The following is a 20,156-nucleotide window of genomic DNA, read 5'->3' as shown; positions in this document are numbered from 1 at the left end:
GAATTCATATTGTAACTAAGTTCTTCTTTGGTAGAGAATCTGCTTCTTAGACATAAATTTTCTTCAAGATGACAAAGTTTCTTCATCTATCTTTCACATATAATGTACCTTTCTTTCAAGATTTTGGTTTGCTTTTGCTATGACCTTTTTTTTTAAAGGTATTTAAAAAAATTATTTTTAACATTTACTTATTAGTAAATAATTTATTTTTGGCTGCTTTGGGTCTTCGTTGCTGAGCGCGGGCTTTCTCTAGTTGCGGCGAGCGGGTCTACTCCTCGCTGCGGTGCGCGGGCCTCTCATTGTGGTGGCTTCTCTTGTTGCAGAGCACGGGCTCTAGGGGCATGGGCTTCAGTAGTTCTGGCGCGTGGGCTCAGTAGTCGTGCGTGGGCTCAGTAGTTGTGCCTCACGGGCTGCGGAGCACAGGCTCAGTAGTTGTGGTGCACGGGCTTAGTTGCTCTGTGGCATGTGGGATCTTCCCAGACCAAGGATCGAACCCATGTCTTCTGCAGGCAGATTCCTAACCACTGTGGCACCAGGGAAGTCCCTGCCCTTACTTTTTTTGTTTCTTATGTTTGATGGGGCAGCTCTTTCCAAATCATTTATTCAGATACATTATGTATGAATTCTTCTAGACATTCTTCTCACCTTATCTGAGAATAAGTTGATCTTCTCAGAGCTATAGTGGCTGGATATTGCTTTTTATCCACTTTCCTGTAGCCTAAAATTGGAAAAGGATGGAGTAGGAAAAACAGTGAGATCTATTGGGATTTAGTATAGCTTCTGCTAGGGGATAGGCCTTTGCTCTTTTCTTGAGATCCTGTGAAATGTCCAGTTCCAGAGCCCCTTCCATGCAGCCAAAGGTGTATCTCACTCCTATGGATTCTGGCTTATTCTCTTGACTCTGCAGAGTGCCCTGATGATGGCAGATACTGGTAAAACATTTTATTTCTGTTGAAGACCCAAGGTAATACACAGGGTCTTCTCTAAAAGTATCCTCCCCACAACCTGGAAACTATACACTTACTCTCTCATTTTACTTTTATAAATTGAAGTATTTTAGTGAGAATTTTCATGAGTTCTTGAACTTACCTTATGTCCTTAATACTGTTTCTTGAGAATATTTTCCTCTCTCATTGTCTAAGAAACTTGAGGCAGAAAATTCTGTAACCGTGCCTTAATCTGCTATATTTTCTCATCAGTTGTTTAATAACAAATAGATCTATGTCTTGAGTTGGAAGGTATATGTATACTCATTTAACTAAAAGTACAATATGGTATAGCATGGTGGTCACTGGTTATATTAAAGGTAACTGAGGAAATGAACATGTCATGTTATATCCATTTCTATTTGTTGAGGAGACTCTTTTCAACATCCTTTTGTAATTTTTCTGAAAGATGTCCCTTCCTTTCTGGACCATTACTACTACCTCTAATGTAGAACCCTAACCAAGGTCTACCTTAATCCTCTAATACCTGATGCTTTGACTGCTGGCAAAACTACTGTTTTTATTGCTATTCCCTTCTTCCCCGCCCCCTGAAAAAAATCCAGTGGCCTTCCATTATTTTAAGATATGGTGCAAACCTCTAGGTTCAGCTCCATCCACAATCTAACCTTTCAGGTTTATGTCCCCCTCTCATCTTACACGAATTCTCTCTTGCACCAATTCTATTCTCTAAATCTTTTTCTGTATCTACCCTTTTATTCTATAGACGCATGCAGAGTGCTTTCAATTTATGTTTACTTATCTCAATTCTACCTTTATTTCCTATTTCCTCCATGAAGTCCTTCCTGACTTATAGCTGGAAAAGCTCTTCATCTTGTGAATTTTTATATAGAATTTACTGTCTCTATTTAATTCATTGGCATTGTTTTATGGCATGGCATTATTGGTCATTATATTTTAGTTTATGTCTCAAATCTTTCAGACCATGTTGTTTTGTTTGTTTTTGTTTTTACATTTGGTAGTGCCCTTATTGTCTAGCACAGTGCGACTTCATGGATTTGTAGATCCTTGTTTCCTTAAAAAGAATGATGAGACCAATTCACATCCTCTTCACTGCTGCAGGCAGCAACTGCTCATCCAAACTCTGGCACTTCTAATCTTCCAGAGACTTTCCTACCGTTCAGAGGGCTGTGCTAAAGCTTGAGGTAGTTGAAGAACTGAGTAAGGGATTACACTGAGAGCACAGAAAGGAAAGGGCATGCTAAAAATGTCCCTTTAATCGTCCTTTTGCAGCTTTTTAGTGAGATTTTTAAGCCTCTTCTCACAGGTCAGCTGTTGCCCGGATTTGAAAAGAGGCTACTTCAGAACACACTGGAATTCACAGTTCACTTGGACAGATGCCACCGGCTTCTGCGTTTGAGGGTCAAGGTTAGTTGTTCGTGACGTGAGCACCTTCCCATTTGCAAAATCTGGTTATTCTTAACTACCCAAGTCTTATGAAGCAGCTCATAGGAAGGCACTGGTTCTTAGGACAAAGTGAGACCACATCCCCAGCATTTTTCTTAAACGCGTCATTACTGTACTTTAACAGATTAGAATCCATCTGAATAAAAAGTAAAACTGAAGTGGGAAACAAACTTGGGCTTGAGTCGGCTACAGTAGCCCTCAGGGACAGGTGCAGAAGAAATTCTCGACGTGGGCCGTAGAGATGGTATGGTCTCTATTCCTGCTCCACTGCTCTTCTTTTTAGATACAAACGCACGCGGGCCGGCAGCCTCAGTCACTAGGTAACGCAAGGCGCTAACCAGCGGTCGCCCTTGGTGCGCCTTCCTCTGCTCAGCAAAGAACCGCAAGTATCGCAGACGCAGTTAACGGCCTCTCTACGGCCCACTCTGGGCGCGCGGAATCTTGGGACTTGTGGTCCGGCCCCGGGCGCTCCCTGCCCGGGCCCGCGTGGAGCGGACTACATTTCTCAGGAGGCATCGGAGGAAGGGGGCTACAGGGGCGGTGGAAGGAGGGGGCGGTCCTAGCGCTCTAGGGCATGGCCGTTTCCAAGCGCTGAGATCTCGCCTAGTAACCCGCAGCCTTGGTTCCCGAAAGCGGCGCTGTGGCCCCGCCCCCGGAGCCTCGGCTGGAGGAAGAGCCTGTCTCTCGCGACGCCCCAGTGACGAAGCCCATCCTCGGGTGCGGGAGGCGGGGAAGGGTTGGGAAGGGGAGGGCAAGCAGAGGATTTCGCTCGCCCGTGCGAGATCCAGGACGTGCTCGCGGCGCCCGCTAAGAGCAGAGGTTAGAGGCGGCAGAGCCGGGATGCTCCGCAGGCTAGCCTGGATCGGGTGTGGGAGGAGTGCAGGACGCCGCAAAGGCTGCACTGTGCGCGGGCCGGGGTGTCCCCTGGGGCCGGCATCCCTCAGGTCGGCAGCGACCAATGCCTAGGATGTGTGTGCGCGCGTATGTGGGGGCTCGCCGTCCCCAGTGGTTCCTCGGGCGCTCCCGCCCCACGCCGGGCTGGAGGCGTGACCCTTGCGCCTGCGGGACCCCATAGCTAGCGCAGACCTTCCTGGGTAGAGGTACAAGATTTTGGTCACTTGTTAATTATTTAATTTCTTCTGGACCGGGAGCGTTTGTAGGTTGAGCTTTCCTGCCTCTAGCTGCACTAGTGTCTCAGTTTCCTCCGATTCAGAAAAATCTTTTTATGGCGCTTTCAATTGGAGTTGCTGATTAGTGAGAGCTGCTAAGTTTTTGTGGTTTTCTCGGCCAAGAGACGGTTCACGGAGGATATGAATTATGAACACATACACGACAACTAACTAATTTGAGCATCTAAAACATGACCGTTGCATATTCGCCCTGGCTTAATGGGGAAACAGCAAACGTTCTTTTTTTTTTTTAACATCCTTATTGGCGTATAATCGCTTTACAATGGTGTGTTAGCTTCTGCTTTATAATAACGTGAATCAGCTCTACATATACATATATCCCCATATCTCCTCCCTCTTGCAGCAAATGTTCTTTCAAATCGTATCGGCAGCCACCAGCCAGCAGCATTTAGGGCATATTTCATATCATTAAAAAGATGGATCTGGAGGGAGAGAGGAGGAATAGTTGACAATTTTTTTAAAACTTGGTTTAGTTTGGGGATCATTTTCTTGGACTGGGTGAGTTACGCAAAATATCTGTTTCTTTCTTCCTCGCTCTCGCATCCTGGATGTAGACTGTCAGTTTCGGATCCAAGGATGGCGATGGCAAAAGCTTACTCGAGTTCCTTGTCAAATTAAAGCTGTCACAGAATAAATCCCGCTGCCTGCTGCGAGGCCCCCAGGCACAGCAAACTTCAGTGAGCGAACTGGTAATCAGTGTTTGGATATGCAGATCCATGATTTAAAAGGCGGGGTGACCCTCTCAAAAACCTCTCACGGGGGCCGAAGCCCGCAGGTGCAGTGAGGCGTGCGCGCGCGAGTGCTGGCGCCCCAGAAGACGCCTCTCCCGTGGAGAGGGAGCCGGAGAGCCCGGCGGGGTCTGGCGACCGCGTACCTGGCGGCTCGTCTCCGGCGGCGGCGGCGGCGGATGATGGTTGCGGCCGGCGCGCTGGTCTGTGTCTGTGCGTCGCCGCGGAAATCAGCGCCCGGCGCTGCACGCTGAGCCCTTGCAGGTCCTCCACATCCCGAGCCTTGGTGAGGACAGACCCGGAGCCCAGGGGCCGCGGACCCGCACGCGGAGCGACCGGGGGGCGAGTGGGGTTAGCTTATCATGGCGGATCGGACAGCTCCCAGCTGCCAGCTCCGGCTGGAGTGGGTGTACGGGTACCGGGGTCACCAGTGCCGCAACAACCTGTACTACACCGCCGGCAAGGAAGTGGTCTACTTTGTGGCTGGCGTCGGGGTGGTTTACAGCACCCGCGAGCACAGCCAAAAATTCTTCTTGGGACACAACGACGACATTATCAGGTAAGGAGGTGTCCTGGGGCGGTGGGGAGGGGTTGGGTGTGAAGGTTGGAAGGATGACGGGGAAGGATGACCAGCTGGGCTTTCCTGGGGTAAGATCCGGAAGCCCCATGGAATAAAGGAGTCTCTCTGGAACCTCATGGAATTACAGAAGGGCTACTGATTCTAAGGCTAGGGCAGAAGCAGGGTAGGGGGTGCAGGTGGGGAGGGAGAGATTTCTTTTTATTCCTCCGGAAGGCTTTTAAATCTCTAAGGAGTTAAGTGTCCTGATGCTTTTTTGGTGTTCATTCCTGCTACAAGTGGAAGGATCCTGGGTAAACTATCAAACACTTCTCCCTCCCTCCCTAACTAGGAAAATGTAGGACCAATAACCTGAACTGTGGGTATCATCTTTGGGGGGCTTTTTAGAAGGTTCCTCAAAGACCTAAAAGAAATTTTGCTAAAGGTAATTGGGATCTTCATTCCAGATGCTTTGAAACTAAGAAATTTCTGCAGTGGGCGGGGAGTTCTCTAATATTTCCCTTGGTAGTGACTTAGTGCCAAAAAGCATATTTATGGATGCTTCCACACCATCACTGAGGTTATAAAAGGCTGGCAGATGCTGGACCACAAAACCCTACCAGCCAGCCCACAGAAAGACCAACATCTAGTAGTGGATGGCGGGACTGATTAGAAGAACAAAACTGGATGAATAGACATCTTAGGGGTCCTCCTTATTAAATTGTAGAGGGGTATATTTTGATTTTTGGCCCTGTCCTCTCATCTTTGGACCAGACGCATTTTCCTCCAGCCCTTGTCAGCTTCTTGTGTGACCAAACAAGGTGTGGTCCAGATGCTGTTCACAGGGAATCCTTTTCAGCCTTCAGCAGTTAGGGAAGATTTCCATATGGGAGCCTCAGCCCACAGGGAAAATGACTTGCTGAGGATGGACTACAACTGACAGAGACCATATTTGTACCTTCCAGACTTGTGTGTTCATTGATGCAGAACACACTAACATCACATTTCAGAATATTGCCACTTGTGCTCTAAGTCTCCTTTCATAATGAAATAAATGGTTAAGTGGTGTAATGATAATGGTCTTAATGTCTCTGTGGGAAGAATGATTTTTAAAAACTAGCTTTTTCCCTCTTGTAGTGTTGTGATTATTCTGTATTCTGGAGCTTTCTTCCCCCCCAAGCCCTAAAGTTGAAACAATTGTTACAGAAAGTAAAAACTTAATATTTGAAAATGCAGTGAGATATATTTTTCAAAAATCTTGAATTTTAGAAGATGAAGATTTTAAGTACTAGGAGCTCTACCGTTCTCAAGATTGGGTGGAACTGGCATGTAAAACTTTCTTCATGTCACATATGACAGAATAGCTTTCTTCTCTCCCTGCTATGGTAATGGTTGTGATTGGGGCATCCTTACCTACTCCCATCCTGGAGATTTTGCTTCTGTAATTGCTGAACTGATTATTAAAGTCACAGGTGCAAATGATTAACAGTGACTCGTGAAAAGGTTAGATGTTTAAAAATTAAAACCCATTATGTTTTTGCTCTTTCTTAATGCAGTGCTTTCCATTACACCGTCAAAATAAGTTGTAGTCCTTTGGGGGAAGGGAGAGAGTGGCAATTAAACAGAAAATTCCCTGCGGTTAAATAATAGTAATGTGACAGTTCACTGAACTACTTTGAGGATTTGAACTCCTAATCTTAATTTTTTTTCTCTAATAGGAAAAAAAATTAAATGCACTGTTGAAACAGAAGGTGGGAAAAGGGTGGAGTTGCAGTGAACCACTGTTATGACAGGCTATCGGACTAGTGGGGATGTGATGATACCTGGCTTAGTTGAAGAAACACTCAGATTTGAAGATGAGGTGAATGAAGTTATTTGTGTAACTGGGTTTGCAAGGAGCTTCAATTTTGAAAAGAAAAAAAAAGATGATTTAGCTTCTGGTCTTTTTATTAAGATAGTTATATCTTTATGCTTTACAGTGACATAGTAGCAAGGCTGCCTGCAGAGAAAGGACTTTATTGCTAAATTTTTGATGATATTTGGTTGGGTCTGAGTATAGGTGAGCAGAGTTCTTTAATATCCATGTATGTGTTTGCACCTAGGAATAAAATTAAGTCCAACAGATTAAAAAACACAGACCACAGATCATTATATAATTAAGAGCTGTAAAATTAGAGAATGTAGAATGTTTATGTTATTTTGCTTTATCTTGTATATGTAAATATCTTTTTCCTGTGAAGGTAGTACACAAGCAATATTTGTTTTTATCCTTAGTATATGAGACTCTTAAGTGCCATTTCCTTCATAATTTTATTCCCAGAAGCATACTAGATGTTTGAAATTAGTATTGTAAAATGTTAGGAATATTAATGTATTAACTGTATATATGGAAAGGAAATTTGTACTCTTTTATCTTTATGAATTTCAACTCATTTCTGTATAGCCAGTTATACTACTGATTTTCTATTTGAAATATTGATGTTTCTCATTGAATGAGGAGGACTAAAGCTAAAGTACTAGTGCAGAAATGTTTGGGGTTTTTTGGAATCATGACATAAATATTAAAACTTCTAAGTCTTGATTCCATCAAACGAGATATGTAAGTAATTGTCCACATAGCTTTTGCATTAGTTTGAAAGATACATTCATAATGCATACATTTCCCACTGTTTTATTTGTTGTGCTACTTTCCCAAGAATATTAACTAGAAAGCAGTCCAACAAGTATTGATACCACACTCCATTTTAGAAAACCGTGTCATCTCTGAGATCACGATGAACTTTAATAATAATACTGTAGGATTTGGCACAGCTCATTAGAGTTCAGCGTATGTTTCCTCCTGATTTGAAAGACTATGTGTTTAAGTCAGATTTTTTAAGATGTTAATATGTGAAGCATAATGTGATTTATTGGATGTGGAGGCTTAGTTTTATTCTCTTGAATGACTACACTTCAATACAGTTAACAGATTAGCGGATGAGGCCATATTTTAGCTCTGATAACATTGTGGTGGGACAAATAAATATTAAAGCAACACTCAAATCAGGGCTTGAAGGCAAGGACAGTAATACAGGCAGGAATAATTACTAACTTGGTTTCTGCTGCACGTAGCAGACCATGACACAGTACTGGAGCAAATGAAAGAAAAGGTCATGAACACATTTGCTCTCTATCACCTCCCGTCCATTTTCACAGTGACTCCAGTTGAGACATTTCTCTCCTTACTCTGGATCCCTATTTTGCATCTGACTAGTCCCCTGTCTCCCTTTTCGTTTCTCTTATTTTTCAGCTCTCTGTTGCAAGGGAGGTTTTTCGGCAGTACCATTTTAGGGGAAAGGGCGCTGACTTTTATTTCACACCCACTTGGGTTTGAACCCACTCTGCTGTTTGTTTACTAGAGGCATCCAAGTGAGTGGCTTGACCTCTCAGGGCCTTGTTTGTTTGTGAAAGGGTGGGTAACAACACCTAAGTTGCAGAATTGTAACTATTAGAAGTAATGTATGCAAATAGTTTAGCATGGGGCCTGGCCCTTAATTGTTGCTCAATAAATGCTCTTAGTAATAATAGTAGTAGTACAGTATTTAATCAAAAACACACACATACACCAAAGACAAAAAAATGTTTCCTCACTGTTCATAGTCTGAAGTCCAAAATTCTGAGTTTTCCATTCTCCCTGGTCTTAACCCATCTTTCTACCTTCATTTTCCTTTTCTTTAAAAATAACCATAAATTGTTTGCTTCCCACTTGCCATATAATAAGATTACTATGTTCTTTCCTGTCTCACGCTGGGATGATTTATCTCCCCCTTCATCCTTCTTCTCCTGATTCCTTTCCCCCAGTGGCATAGTGGTGGGAGCATGGCCTTTGGTCAGACAGACCTGATTTTGAACCTAGATGTGCCACCAGTTGGGTGACTTGGGGAAGCTACTAAACCTCTGTGAGTTTCAACTATCATCAGTAAAATAGCTTCTCATACATGCAATGGAGGTTTAGAGGTACCTAACTTGTAGCTTGTGGAGATAACATACAAGGTTCCCACAGTGTTTGGCAAATAGGAAGTGCCCGCCGCAGGGAGCCTGTTTGTATCTACGTCTTGCATGGCCCCATCCGTTTCAATCTCACCTCTCCCATGAGACCTTTTACCATCCTTAGATGAAGGGGTGCCTTAGATGAAGGAACGCGTTGCACTCCTAAAGTTTTGTGTCTTTCGTGACCGATGCTGCTCACTTGATATATATCATTTAGTGCCGTTGTTTCACTCTGAATATTTTCATTTGTAAATGTATGTAAGACCCTTGAGGCTGAGAATGAATTTAATAATCAGAGCCGGGCTTCCCTGGTGGCGCAGTGGTTGAGAGTGCGCCTGCCGATGCAGGGAACACGGGTTCGTGCCCCGGTCCGGGAGGATCCCACATGCCACGGAGCGGCTGGGCCCGTGAGCCATGGCCGCTGAGCCTGCACGTCCGGAGCCTGTGCTCCGCAACGGGAGAGGCCACAGCAGTGAGAGGCCTGCCTACCGCAAACAAAAAATCGGAGCCAACATTTCCTGAGTGCAGACTCAGTGCTAAATGTGTGTACAGATTTATCTCTTCCATCTTCTCGACAACCCCATGACGTTGGTACTGTGGTTAGCCTCAGTTTCCTGGTGAGGAAACTGAAGCACAGAAAGGTTAAAGATGTTGCCCATGGTCACTATTTAGCAGATTGTAGAATGGGAATTGGAACCCAAGTCAGTCTGATTCCCAAACCTAGAGATATCACTTCACTGCTTTACACACTTTTTTATTTTTCTCAGTTACTGTGGTGCCTACCATCGTGCCTTGTTTCTAACCAGAACTCAGTAAGTTTGTGATTCCTTGTAACTGTTTTTCAACCTCGTGCTTTATTTAAGGGTATTTGAAGCAGATCACTAGAACTCTGTTTAGAAATGGAACCATGTTCAAGTTCACCTTAGGAACATCACCAGCTTTGAAGCAATGACCTGAAACAACGAACTGCTGGAGATGTTTTTTAAAAATTTGTTAAGTCTCAATTGTGACCTGGCTAAAATTACCTGGTGCTGCAGGTGCACTCAATTGCACTTGTTGAATTTGAAGAGGGGGGTGTAATAGCCATGGTTGGGCCTGGAGTGTTGGGTAAACAGGTTCACATGAAGGCCTGGAGATGTGATTTCATATTATTCAGTCTCTTGACCAGTTTGAACAAGGGAAGCATGGGGGTAACTATAAAGAATCAAACCTGTATTGAGTTGAGTGCTTGCTCTGTACCAGGCACCACACACACACACACACACACACACAGAAATCCCTTCATCCACAGTTCTGAGAGATAGCCTTTATTTTACAGGTACAGCTCAGAGAGGGAAAGAGATTTAAGCGAAGTCACTCAGTGGTACCATCCACACTATTCGTTGCATCTTACTTGCTCTGTTCATTGGCATGAGCATGTAGTGAAAGGTTTTGATGGAAGCTTACGGTCTATTCATAAATGATTTTACTATTGTTATTTTTGTTAATAAGCTATAGTCTGGTGATTTTTTATTAAGATTTATTTATTTTCTAAATTGGGTAGGTTTTACTCTTCTTCATTTGTTTATTCATCAAAAACTTACTTCACATCTAGAATGTACCAGATGCAGGGGTGCAGCTTTGAACATGACCAAGTTCTTGCCCCCATTCTGGTGGAGGAAGCCAACAATGAATGAACAAGAAAGCAAGGTGAATATATCAATAGATTGTGATAAGTACTAACAAGGGAATGGCCTTGGAGGGGAACTGGGTTGAGTGGGGGTATGGGAGCTACCTTAGATAAGGTTTCCAGAGCAGCTGTCTAGGGAGATGGCATTTAAGCTGAGACCTGAAGGATGAGAAGGGGTAAGCGAAGATGTGATGGAGAAGAGCAGTTATGTGCCGCGGCACCAGGGTGAAAAAGAACTTGGTGTGCCCAGAACTCTGGTATAGATATCCAGAGAAAGACCAAGGTCATAGTACTTCTCATTAATGCCTCATGGGTTTTGGCAGCATATGTCCTAGATTTCCCAGGACAGTCACAAATATTCCATTCAGTTATTGTTATGGGTATACTTGCTATTGTCATGTCATGATTCTCTTTTTAATTCAGAATATATGACCATGTTTTTATTTTTAAAATATGGTTACTATATAATGGATCACAGCTTGAAAAACGTTACACTGGAGTATGCTCTCTTATAAAGAATTATATTGGCTCCACCACCAACAGTCAATCAGAAGGTAGATTATACTGTGGTAAGTGAAAAGCTGTTTCATGGCAGCATCTTTAAGCAGGGCTGTTCTAGGGCCTCTCCTACCCACAAGGATGTGGATCTCAATAACTTTGCAATGTAGGTGATGTATTTGCCAACAAAAAAGAAAAAGCAAGCTGTTGGGAAGGTTACCTTGCTGACTCTGCTTCTGGAACTGACTCTTTCCCCAGTAAGCTGGAGCGGCATGGAAAGCTATCCTTTAGCCAGCAGACCTACACATCTTCAGCAGTCAGCCTCCTCTTGTAGGTTTAATTCGATTTGTCATATGTGGATTGGACTTAAATGTAATTAAAATGTTTGACAGCAAACAGTTCTTCTCAAATATCATTGTGCATAGGAGTCACCCAAGCACTCACTAATAAAATCCAGATTCTGATTCAGCAAGTCTGGTGGTGAGGGCTGACATCCTGCATTTCTAACCAGCTCCCAGTTGATGCTGATGCTGCTGGTCTGCTATGTAGCAAGATGTTCAGATCCTCATTTGTATGTTTCAGATCTCAGTAGACCAGTGTTTTTTTGTTTTCAACCCAAAAGATGTTGCCATCTTGTGAAATAGACTTTTAATAATATATGTATCTATGACTCATATTTATTAAATTCTTAAATTAACAGAATCAATTTTTTCATTAAGTTGGCACCTAGCACAGTGTTTTCTTTTTTTAACATCTTTATTGGAGTATAATTGCTTTACAATGGAATGCTAATTTCTGCTGTATAAAAAAGTGAATCAGCTATACACATGCATATATCCCCATATCCCCTCCTTTTGTGTCTCCCTCCTGCACTCCCTATCCCACCCCTCTAGGTGCACACAAAGCACCAAGCTGATCTTCCTGTGCTACGTGGCTGTTTCCTACTAGCTATCTATTTTACATTTGGTAATGTATATATGTCTGTGCCACTCTCTCACTTCGTCCCAGCTTACCCTTCCCCCTCCCTGTGTCCTCAAGTCCATTCTCTATGTCTGCATCTTTATTCCTGTCCTGGCCCTAGGTTCTTCAGAACCTTTTTTTTTTAGATTCCTATATATGTGTTAGCATACGGTATTTGTTTTTCTCTTTCTGACTTACTTCACTCTGTATGACAGACTCTAGGTCCATCCACCTCACTACAAATAACTCAGTTTCGTTTCTTTTTATGGCTGAGTAATATTCCATTGTATATATGTGCCACATCTTCTTTATCCATTCATCTGTCGATGTTTTTTTTTTGCGGTACACGGGCCTCTCACTGTTGTGGCCTCTTCCATTGTGGAGCACAGGCTCTGGATGCGCAGGCTCAGAGGCCATGGCTCACGGGCCCAGCCACTCCACGGCATGTGGGATCCTCCCGGACCGGGGCACAAACCCACGTCCCCTGCATCTGCAGGCGGACTCTCAACCACTGTGTCACAAGGGAAGCCCTTGTTTGTATCATCCTTAATTTCTTTCATCATTGTCTTATAGTTTTCTTCATACATGTCTTTTGTCAGGTAGGTGTTTTCCTAGGTATTTTATTCTTTTTGTTGCAATGGTAAATGGGAATGTTTTCTTAATTTCTTTTTCAGATTTTTCATTATTAGTGTATAGGAATGCAAGAGATTTCTGTGCATTAATTTATATCCTGCTACTTTACCAAATTCATTGATTAGCTCTAGTAGTTTCCTGGTAGATTCTTTAGGATTTTCTATGTATAGTATCATGTCATCTGCAAACAGTGACAGTTTTACTTCTTCCTTTCCTATCTGGATTCCTTTTATTTCTTTTTCTTCTCTGATTGCTGTGGCTAAAACTTCCAAAACTATGTTGAATAATAGTGGTGAGAGTGTGCAGCCTTGTCTTGTTCCTAATCTTAGTGGGAATTGTTTCATTTTTTTCACCATTGAGAACAATGTTGGCTGTGGGTTTGTCAGATATTGCAAACCATGTATGGTTTGCCTTATTATGTTGAGGTAAGTTCCTTCTATGCCTACTTTCTGGAGAGTTTTTTTTTATCATAAATGGATGTTGAATATTGTCGAAAGCTTTTACTGTATCCATTGAGATTATCATATGGTTTTTATCCTTCAGTTTGATAATATGGTTTATCACATTGATTGATTTGTGCATACTGAAGAATCCTTGCATTCCTGGGGTAAACCCCACTTGATCATGGTGTATGATCCTTGTAGTGTGCTGTTGGATTCTGTTTGCTAGTATTTTGTTGAGGATTTTTGCATCTATGTTCATCAGTGATATTGGCCTATAGTTTTCTTTTTTTGTGACATCTTTGTCTGGTTTTGATATCAGGGTGATGGTGGCCTCATAGAATGAGTTTGGGAGTATTCCTCCCTCTGCTATATTTTAGAAGAGTTTGAGAAGGATAGGTGTTAGTTCTTCTCTAAATGATACAATTCGCCTGTGAAGCTATCTAGTCCTGGGCTTTTGTTTGTTGGAAGATTTTAAGTCACAGTTTCAATTTCAGTGCTTGTGATTGGTCTCTTCATATTTTCTATTTCTTCCTGGTTCAGTCTCAGAAGGTTGTGCTTTTCTAAGAATTTGTCCGTTTCTTCCAGGTTGTCCATTTCATTGGCATATAGTTGCTTGTAGTAATCTCTCATGATCCTTTGTATTTCTGCAGTGTCAGTTGTTACTATTTTTTCATTTCTAATTCTATTGATTTGAGTCTTCTCCCTTTTATTCTTGATGAGTCTGACTAATGGTTTATCAATTTTGTTTATCTTCTCAAAGAGCCAGCTTTTAGTTTTATTGATCTTTGCTATTGTTTCCTTCATTTCTTTTTCACTTATTTCTGATCTGATCTTTATGATTTCTTTCCTTCTGCTAACTTTGGGGCTTTTTTGTTCTTCTTTCTCTAATTGCTTTAGGTGTAAGGTTAGGTTGTTTATTTGACATGTTTCTTGTTTTTTGAGGTAGGATTGTATTACTATAAACTTCCCTGTTAGAACTGCTTTTGCTGCATCCCGTGGGTTTCAGGTCATCGTGTTTTCATTGTCATTTGTTTCTAGGTATTTTTTGATTTCCTCTTTGATATCTTCAGTGATCTCTTGGTTATTTAGTGGTGTATTGTTTACTCTCCATGTGCTTGTATTTTTTACAGATAATTTTCCTGTAATTGATATCTAGTCTCATAGCATTGTGGTCGAAAAAGATATTTGATATGATTTCAATTTTCTTCACTTTACTAAGGCTTGATTTGTGACCCAAGGTATGATCTATCCTGGAGCATGTTCCATGAGCACTTGAGAAGAAAGTGTATTCTGTTGTTTTTGGATGGTATGACCTATAAATTTCAATTAAATCCATTTTGTTTAATGTGTCATTTAAAGCTTGTGTTTCCTTATTTATTTTCATGTTGGATGATATGTCCATTGATGAAAATGGGGTGTTTAAGTCCCCTACTATGACTGTGTTACTGTCGATTTCCCTTTTTATGGCTGTTAGCATTAGCCTTATGTATTGAGGTGCTCCTATGTTGGGTGCATAAATAATTACAATTGTTATATGTTCTTCTTGGAGTGATCCCTTGATCATTATGTAGTGTCCTTCTTTGTCTCTTGTAATAGTCTTTATTTTAAAGTCTATTTGGTTTGATATGAGAATTGCTACTCCATTTTTCTTTTGATTTCCATTTGCATGGAATATCTTTTTCCATCTCCTCAGTTTCAGTGTGTATGTGTCCCTAGGTCTGAAGTGGGTCTCTTGTAGACAGCATATATATGGGTCCTGTTTTTGTATCCATTCAGCAAGCCTGTGTCTTTTGGTTGGAGCATTTAATCCATTTACATTTAAGGTAGTTATCTATGTATATGTTCCTATTACCATTTTCTTAATTGTTTTGGTTTTGTTATTGTAGGTCTTATCCTTCTCTTGTTTTTCCTGCCTAGAGAAGTTCCATTACCATTTGTTGTAAAGCTGGTTTCTTGGTGCTGAATTCTCTTAGCTTTTGCTTGTCTGTAAAGGTTTTTAATTTCTCTATCGAATCTGAATGAGATCCTTGCTGTGTAATTTTTTTTCTTTTAAAAAATTTATTTATTTATTTTTACTTTTGGCTGTGTTGGTTCTTCATTGCTGCACGCGGGCTTTCTCTAGTTGCAGCAAGTGGGGGCTACTCTTTGTTGCGGTGTGTGGGCTTCTCATTGCAGTGGCTTCTCTCATTGTGAAGCATGGGCTCTAGGCGTGCGAGCTTCAGTAATTGCGGCGCGTGGGCTCAGTAGTTGTGGCACACGAGCTTAGTTGCTCTGCGGCATGTGGGATCTTCCCGGACCAGGGATCGAACCCGTGTCCCCTGCATGGGCAGGCAGATTCTCAACCACTGCGCCATCGGGGATGCCCTGCATAGAGTAATCTTGTTTGTAGGTTTTTCCCTTTCGTCACTTTAAATATGTCCTGCCACTGCCTTCTGGCTTGCAGAATTTCTGCTGCGAGATCAGCTGTTAACCTTATGGGGATTCCCTTGTATGTTATCTATTGCTTTTCCCTTGCTGCTTTTAATGTTTTTTGTTTGTGTTTAATTTTTGATAGTTTGATAGTTTGATTAATATCAAACTTGGCATGTTTCTCCTTGGATTTATCCTGGATGGGACTGTCTGTGCTTCCTGGACTTGATTGACTATTTCCTTTCGTATATTAGGGAAGTTTTCAACTATAATCTCTTCAGATATTTTCCCAGACCCTTTTTTTTCCTCTTCTTCTTCTGGGACCCCTATAATTCGAATATTGGTGCAGTTAATGTTCTCCCAAAGGTCTCTGAGAGTGTCCCAATTCTTTTCATTCTTTTTTCTTTATTCTGCTCTGTGGTAGTTATTTCCACTATTTTATCTTCCGGTCACTTATCTGTTCTTCTGCCTTAGTTATTCTGCTGTTGATTACTTCTAGAGAATTTTAAATTTCATTTATTATGTTGTTCATCATTGTTTGTTTGCTCTTTAGTTCTTCTAGGTCCTTGTTAAACGTTTCTTGTATTTTCTCCATTCTATTTCCAAGATTTTGGATCATCTTTACTATCATTACTCTGAATTCTTTTTCGGGTAGACTGCCTATTTCCTCTTCATTTGTTTGGTGTGGTGGGTTTTTACTTTGTTCCTTCATCTGCTGTGTATTTCTCTGTCTTCTCATTTTGGTTAACTTACTGTGTTTGGGGTCTCCTTTTCACAGGCTCCAAATTCGTAGTTCTCATTGTTTTTGGTTTCTGCCCCCAGTGGGTAAGGTTGATTCAGTGGGTTGTGTAGGCTTCCTGGTGGAGGGGACTGGTGCCTGTGTTCTGGTGGATGAGGCTTGATCTTGTCTTTCTGGTGGGCAGGACCAAGTCCGGTGGTATGTTTTGGGGTGTCTGTGACTTTATTATGATTTTAGGCAGCCTCTCTGCTCATGGGTGGAGTTGTGTTCCTGTCTTGTTAGTTGTTTGGCATAGGGTGTCCAGCACTGTAGCTTGCTGGTCGTTGAGTGGAGCTGGGTCTTAGCGTTGAGATGGAGATCTCTGGGAGAACTTTTGCTGTTTGATATTACGTGGGGCCGGGAGGTCTCTGGTGGACCAATGTCCTGAACTTGGCTCTCCTACCTCAGTGGCTCAGGCCTGACACCCGGCTGGAGCACCAAGACCCTGTCAGCCACACTGCTCAGAAGAAAAGGAGAAAAGAAAGAAAGGAAGGAAGGAAGAGAGGGAGGGAGGGAGGAAGGGAGGGAGGAAGAAAGGGAAAGAAAGAAGGAAAGGAAGAAAGAAAGAAAGGAAGGAAGAAAAATAAATAAAGTTATTAAAATTGAAAAATTATTAAAAATAAAAAAATTTTATAAGTATTAAAGAAAGAAAGAAAAGGAGAGCAACCAAACCAAAAAACAAATCCACCAATGATAACAAGTGCTAAAAACTGTACAAAAACAACAACAACAAAAAAACGGATAGACAGAACTCTAGGACAAATGGTAAAAGCAAAGCCATACAGACAAAGTCACACAAAGAAGCATGCACATACACACTCACAAAAAGATAAAATGAAAAAATATATATATAAAAGGAAGAGAGCAACCAAATCAGTAAACAAATCTACCCGTGATAATAAGCTCTAAATTCTAAACTAAGATAAACATAAAACCAGAAACAAATTAGATGCAGGAAGGAAACCCCATGTCTACAGTTGCTCCCAAAGTCCACCTCCTCAATTTTGGGATGATTCGTTGTCTATTCAGGTATTCCACAGATGCAGGGTACATCAGGTTTGATTGTGGAGATTTCATCCTGTGCTCCTGAGGCTGCTGGGAGAGATTTCCCTTTCTCTTCTTTGTTCACACAGCTCCTGGGGTTCAGCTTTGGATTTGGCCCCACCTCTGCATGTAGGTCACCTGAGGGCATCTGTTCCCGCCCAGACAGGACAGGGTTAAAGGAGCAGCTGATTAGGGAGCTCTGGCTCACTCAGGCTGGGGGGAGGGAGGGGTACGGAATGCGGGGTGAGCCTGTGGCGGCAGAAGCCAGCATGACATTGCAACAGCCTGAGGCGCACCGTGTGATCTCCCGAGGAAGTTGTCCCTGGATCACGGGACCCTGGCAGTGTGGCAGGCTGCACAGGCCCCCGGGAGGGGAGGTGTGGATAGTGACCTGTGCTCTCACACAGGCTTCTTGGTGGCGGCAGCAGCAGCCTTAGTGTTTCATGCCCGTCTCTGGTGTCTGCGCTGATAGCCACAGCTCGCGCCTGTCTCTGGAGCTCGTTTAGACAGTGCTCTGAATCCCCTTTCCTCGCGCACCCCAAAACAGTGGTGTCTTGCCTCTTAGGCAGGTCCAGACTTTTCCCCAGACTCCCTCCCAGCTAGCTGTGGCGCACTAGCCCCCTTCAGGCTGTGTTCCCGCAGCCAACCCTAGTCTTCTCCCAGGGATCTGACCTCTGAAGTGGGAGCCTCAGCTCCTAGCCCCTGCCCGCCCCGGCAGGTGAGCAGACAAGCCTCTCAGACTGGTGAGTGCTGGTCGGCACTGATCCTCTGCAGGAATCTCTCTGCTTTGCCCTCTGCACCCCTGTTGCTGTGCTCTCCTCCGTGGCTCCGAAGCTTCCCCCCCGCCACCCCCCATCTCTGCCAGTGGAGGGGCTTCCCAGTGTGTGGAAACTTCTCCTCCTTCACAGCTCCCTCCCCAAGGTGCAGGTCCTGCAGGTCTTTTGTCTCTATTTTTCTTTTGCCCTACCCAGGTACGTGGGGAGTTCCTTGCCTTTTGGGAAGTCTGAGATCTTCTGCCAGCGTTCAGTAGGTGTACTGTAGGAGTTGTTCCACATGTAGATGTATGTTTGGTGTATTTGTGGGGAGGAAGGTGATATCCATGTCTTACTCTTCCGCCATCTTGAAGTTCCCCCTAACCCAGTGTTCTGTCTTCTCCAGAAAGAACCAAGCAGGAACTGGTTGGAACAAGTTAAGGAGATGGCTAGGGTGCCACTGTGAGCAGCGATGAGTATGCCACAGCCTTTGTGTAGACATATGGTTTCTAGTCTCTTGAGTATATACCTAGGAGTGAAACTGCTGTGTCTTATGGTAACTCTATGTGTAACTTTTTGACCTACTGCCAAATTGTTTTCCAAACAATTTCATCAGCAATGTATGAGAGTTCCAATTCCACTACATCCTTACTGACACTTGTTATTGTCATTTTGATTATAGCCATCCTGTGGGTGAGAAGTGGTATCTCATTGTGGTTTTAATTTTCATTCCCTAGCAACTAATAATACTGATCACCTTTTCATAATTTTCTTGGCCATTTGTATATTCTTTGGAGAAAAGGTCTATTCATATCCTTTGCCCATTTTTACTTGGCTTGTCTTCTTATTGTTGTAAGAGTTCTTTATATATTCTGAATATAAGTCCCTCATCTGATATATTATTTGCAAGTATTTTCTCCCATTCAGTAAGTTATCTTTTTACTTTCTTGATGGTGTCCTTTGAAGCATAAAAGTTTAAAATTTTGATGATGTCAAATTTATTTATCTTTTTCTCTTGTCACTTACACTTTTAGTGTTATATCTAAGAAACCATCACCTAATCCAAGGTCATGAAGATTTATTTCTGTGTTTTCTTCTGAAAGTTTTATAGTTTTAGCTTTGACATTTAGGCAGATAATACATTTTGAGTGTGAGCTAGGGGGTCCAACTTCATTTTTTTGCATGTGGATATCCAGTGGTCACACACTGTTTGTTGAAAAGCCTTTTCTTTTCCCATTAAGTTGTCTTGGATGTCTATAGCCTTTGAATTGCCCTACCAGGCAGCCCATTCCTTGCACACAGAAGATACTGAATGTTTGGGGACCCAGAAACAATCATTAAAAAGATTAACCTAGAAGTAATAGAAATTTGAGGCTTTGGTTACCATTCTGTGTTTGTAAAGATGCCGTTATATCCTATGAAAGATATATAGATTTTTTTTAACATCTTTATTGGAGTATAATTGTTTTACAATGATGTGTTTCTGCTTTATAACAAAGTGAATCAGCTATACATATACATATGTCTCCATATCTCTTCCCTCTTGCATCTCCCTCCCTCCCACCTTCCCTATCCCACCACTCTAGGTTGTCACAAAGCACTGAGCTGATCTCCCTGTGCTATGTGGCTGCTTCCTACTAGCTATCTATTTTACATTTGGTAGTGTATCTATGTCCATGCCACTCTCTCACTTTGTCCCAGCTTACCCTTCCCCCTCCCTGTGTCCTCAAGTCCATTCTCTAGTAGGTCTGTGTCTTTATTCCTGTCCTGCCCCTAGGTTCTTCATGACCATTTTTTTTTTTTTAGATTTTTATATATTTAAAAAATATAACCGTTTATACTTTGAGGAGCCGGTGCAGTGTTTAGCAACTGTTGGTTTAAGGACCAGCAGCAGTCTATACATTGGCTTTGTTTACTTCCAGAGATTCTTGGTTTTTGAAAATGAACTTGTAGTCTTCAATCTTGCTTCTGGAGACAGACCTACTGAGACAGCTGAGGTGGTGGAGTTGGTCTGGAAAGCAAAGAGAGTGGTCAGAGAGGGTACCCCTTGACCTCT

General features: G+C 42.5%; 1 protein-coding gene across 2 annotated transcripts in view; it reads left to right on the top strand.

Annotated features, from left to right (window-relative positions):
* The first annotated feature begins 4,691 nt into the window (after positions 1 to 4,691).
* The window catches only part of EML6 (EMAP like 6), a 297,088-nt gene continuing 281,623 nt past the window's right edge, over positions 4,692 to 20,156 (top strand). For both annotated transcript variants that reach the window (XM_024752945.1, XM_024752946.1), the window contains exon 1: positions 4,692 to 4,888. In XM_024752945.1, the coding sequence (XP_024608713.1) occupies positions 4,692 to 4,888 (197 nt within the window). The remainder of the gene's footprint in view (positions 4,889 to 20,156) is intronic.

This window comes from Neophocaena asiaeorientalis, unplaced genomic scaffold, assembly GCF_003031525.2.
Source record: "Neophocaena asiaeorientalis asiaeorientalis breed wild unplaced genomic scaffold, Neophocaena_asiaeorientalis_V1.1 scaffold100, whole genome shotgun sequence".
Lineage (NCBI taxonomy): Eukaryota > Metazoa > Chordata > Mammalia > Artiodactyla > Phocoenidae > Neophocaena > Neophocaena asiaeorientalis.
Note: the sequence above shows the minus strand (reverse complement) of the source record. Positions and strands in the feature narration are given on the sequence as shown.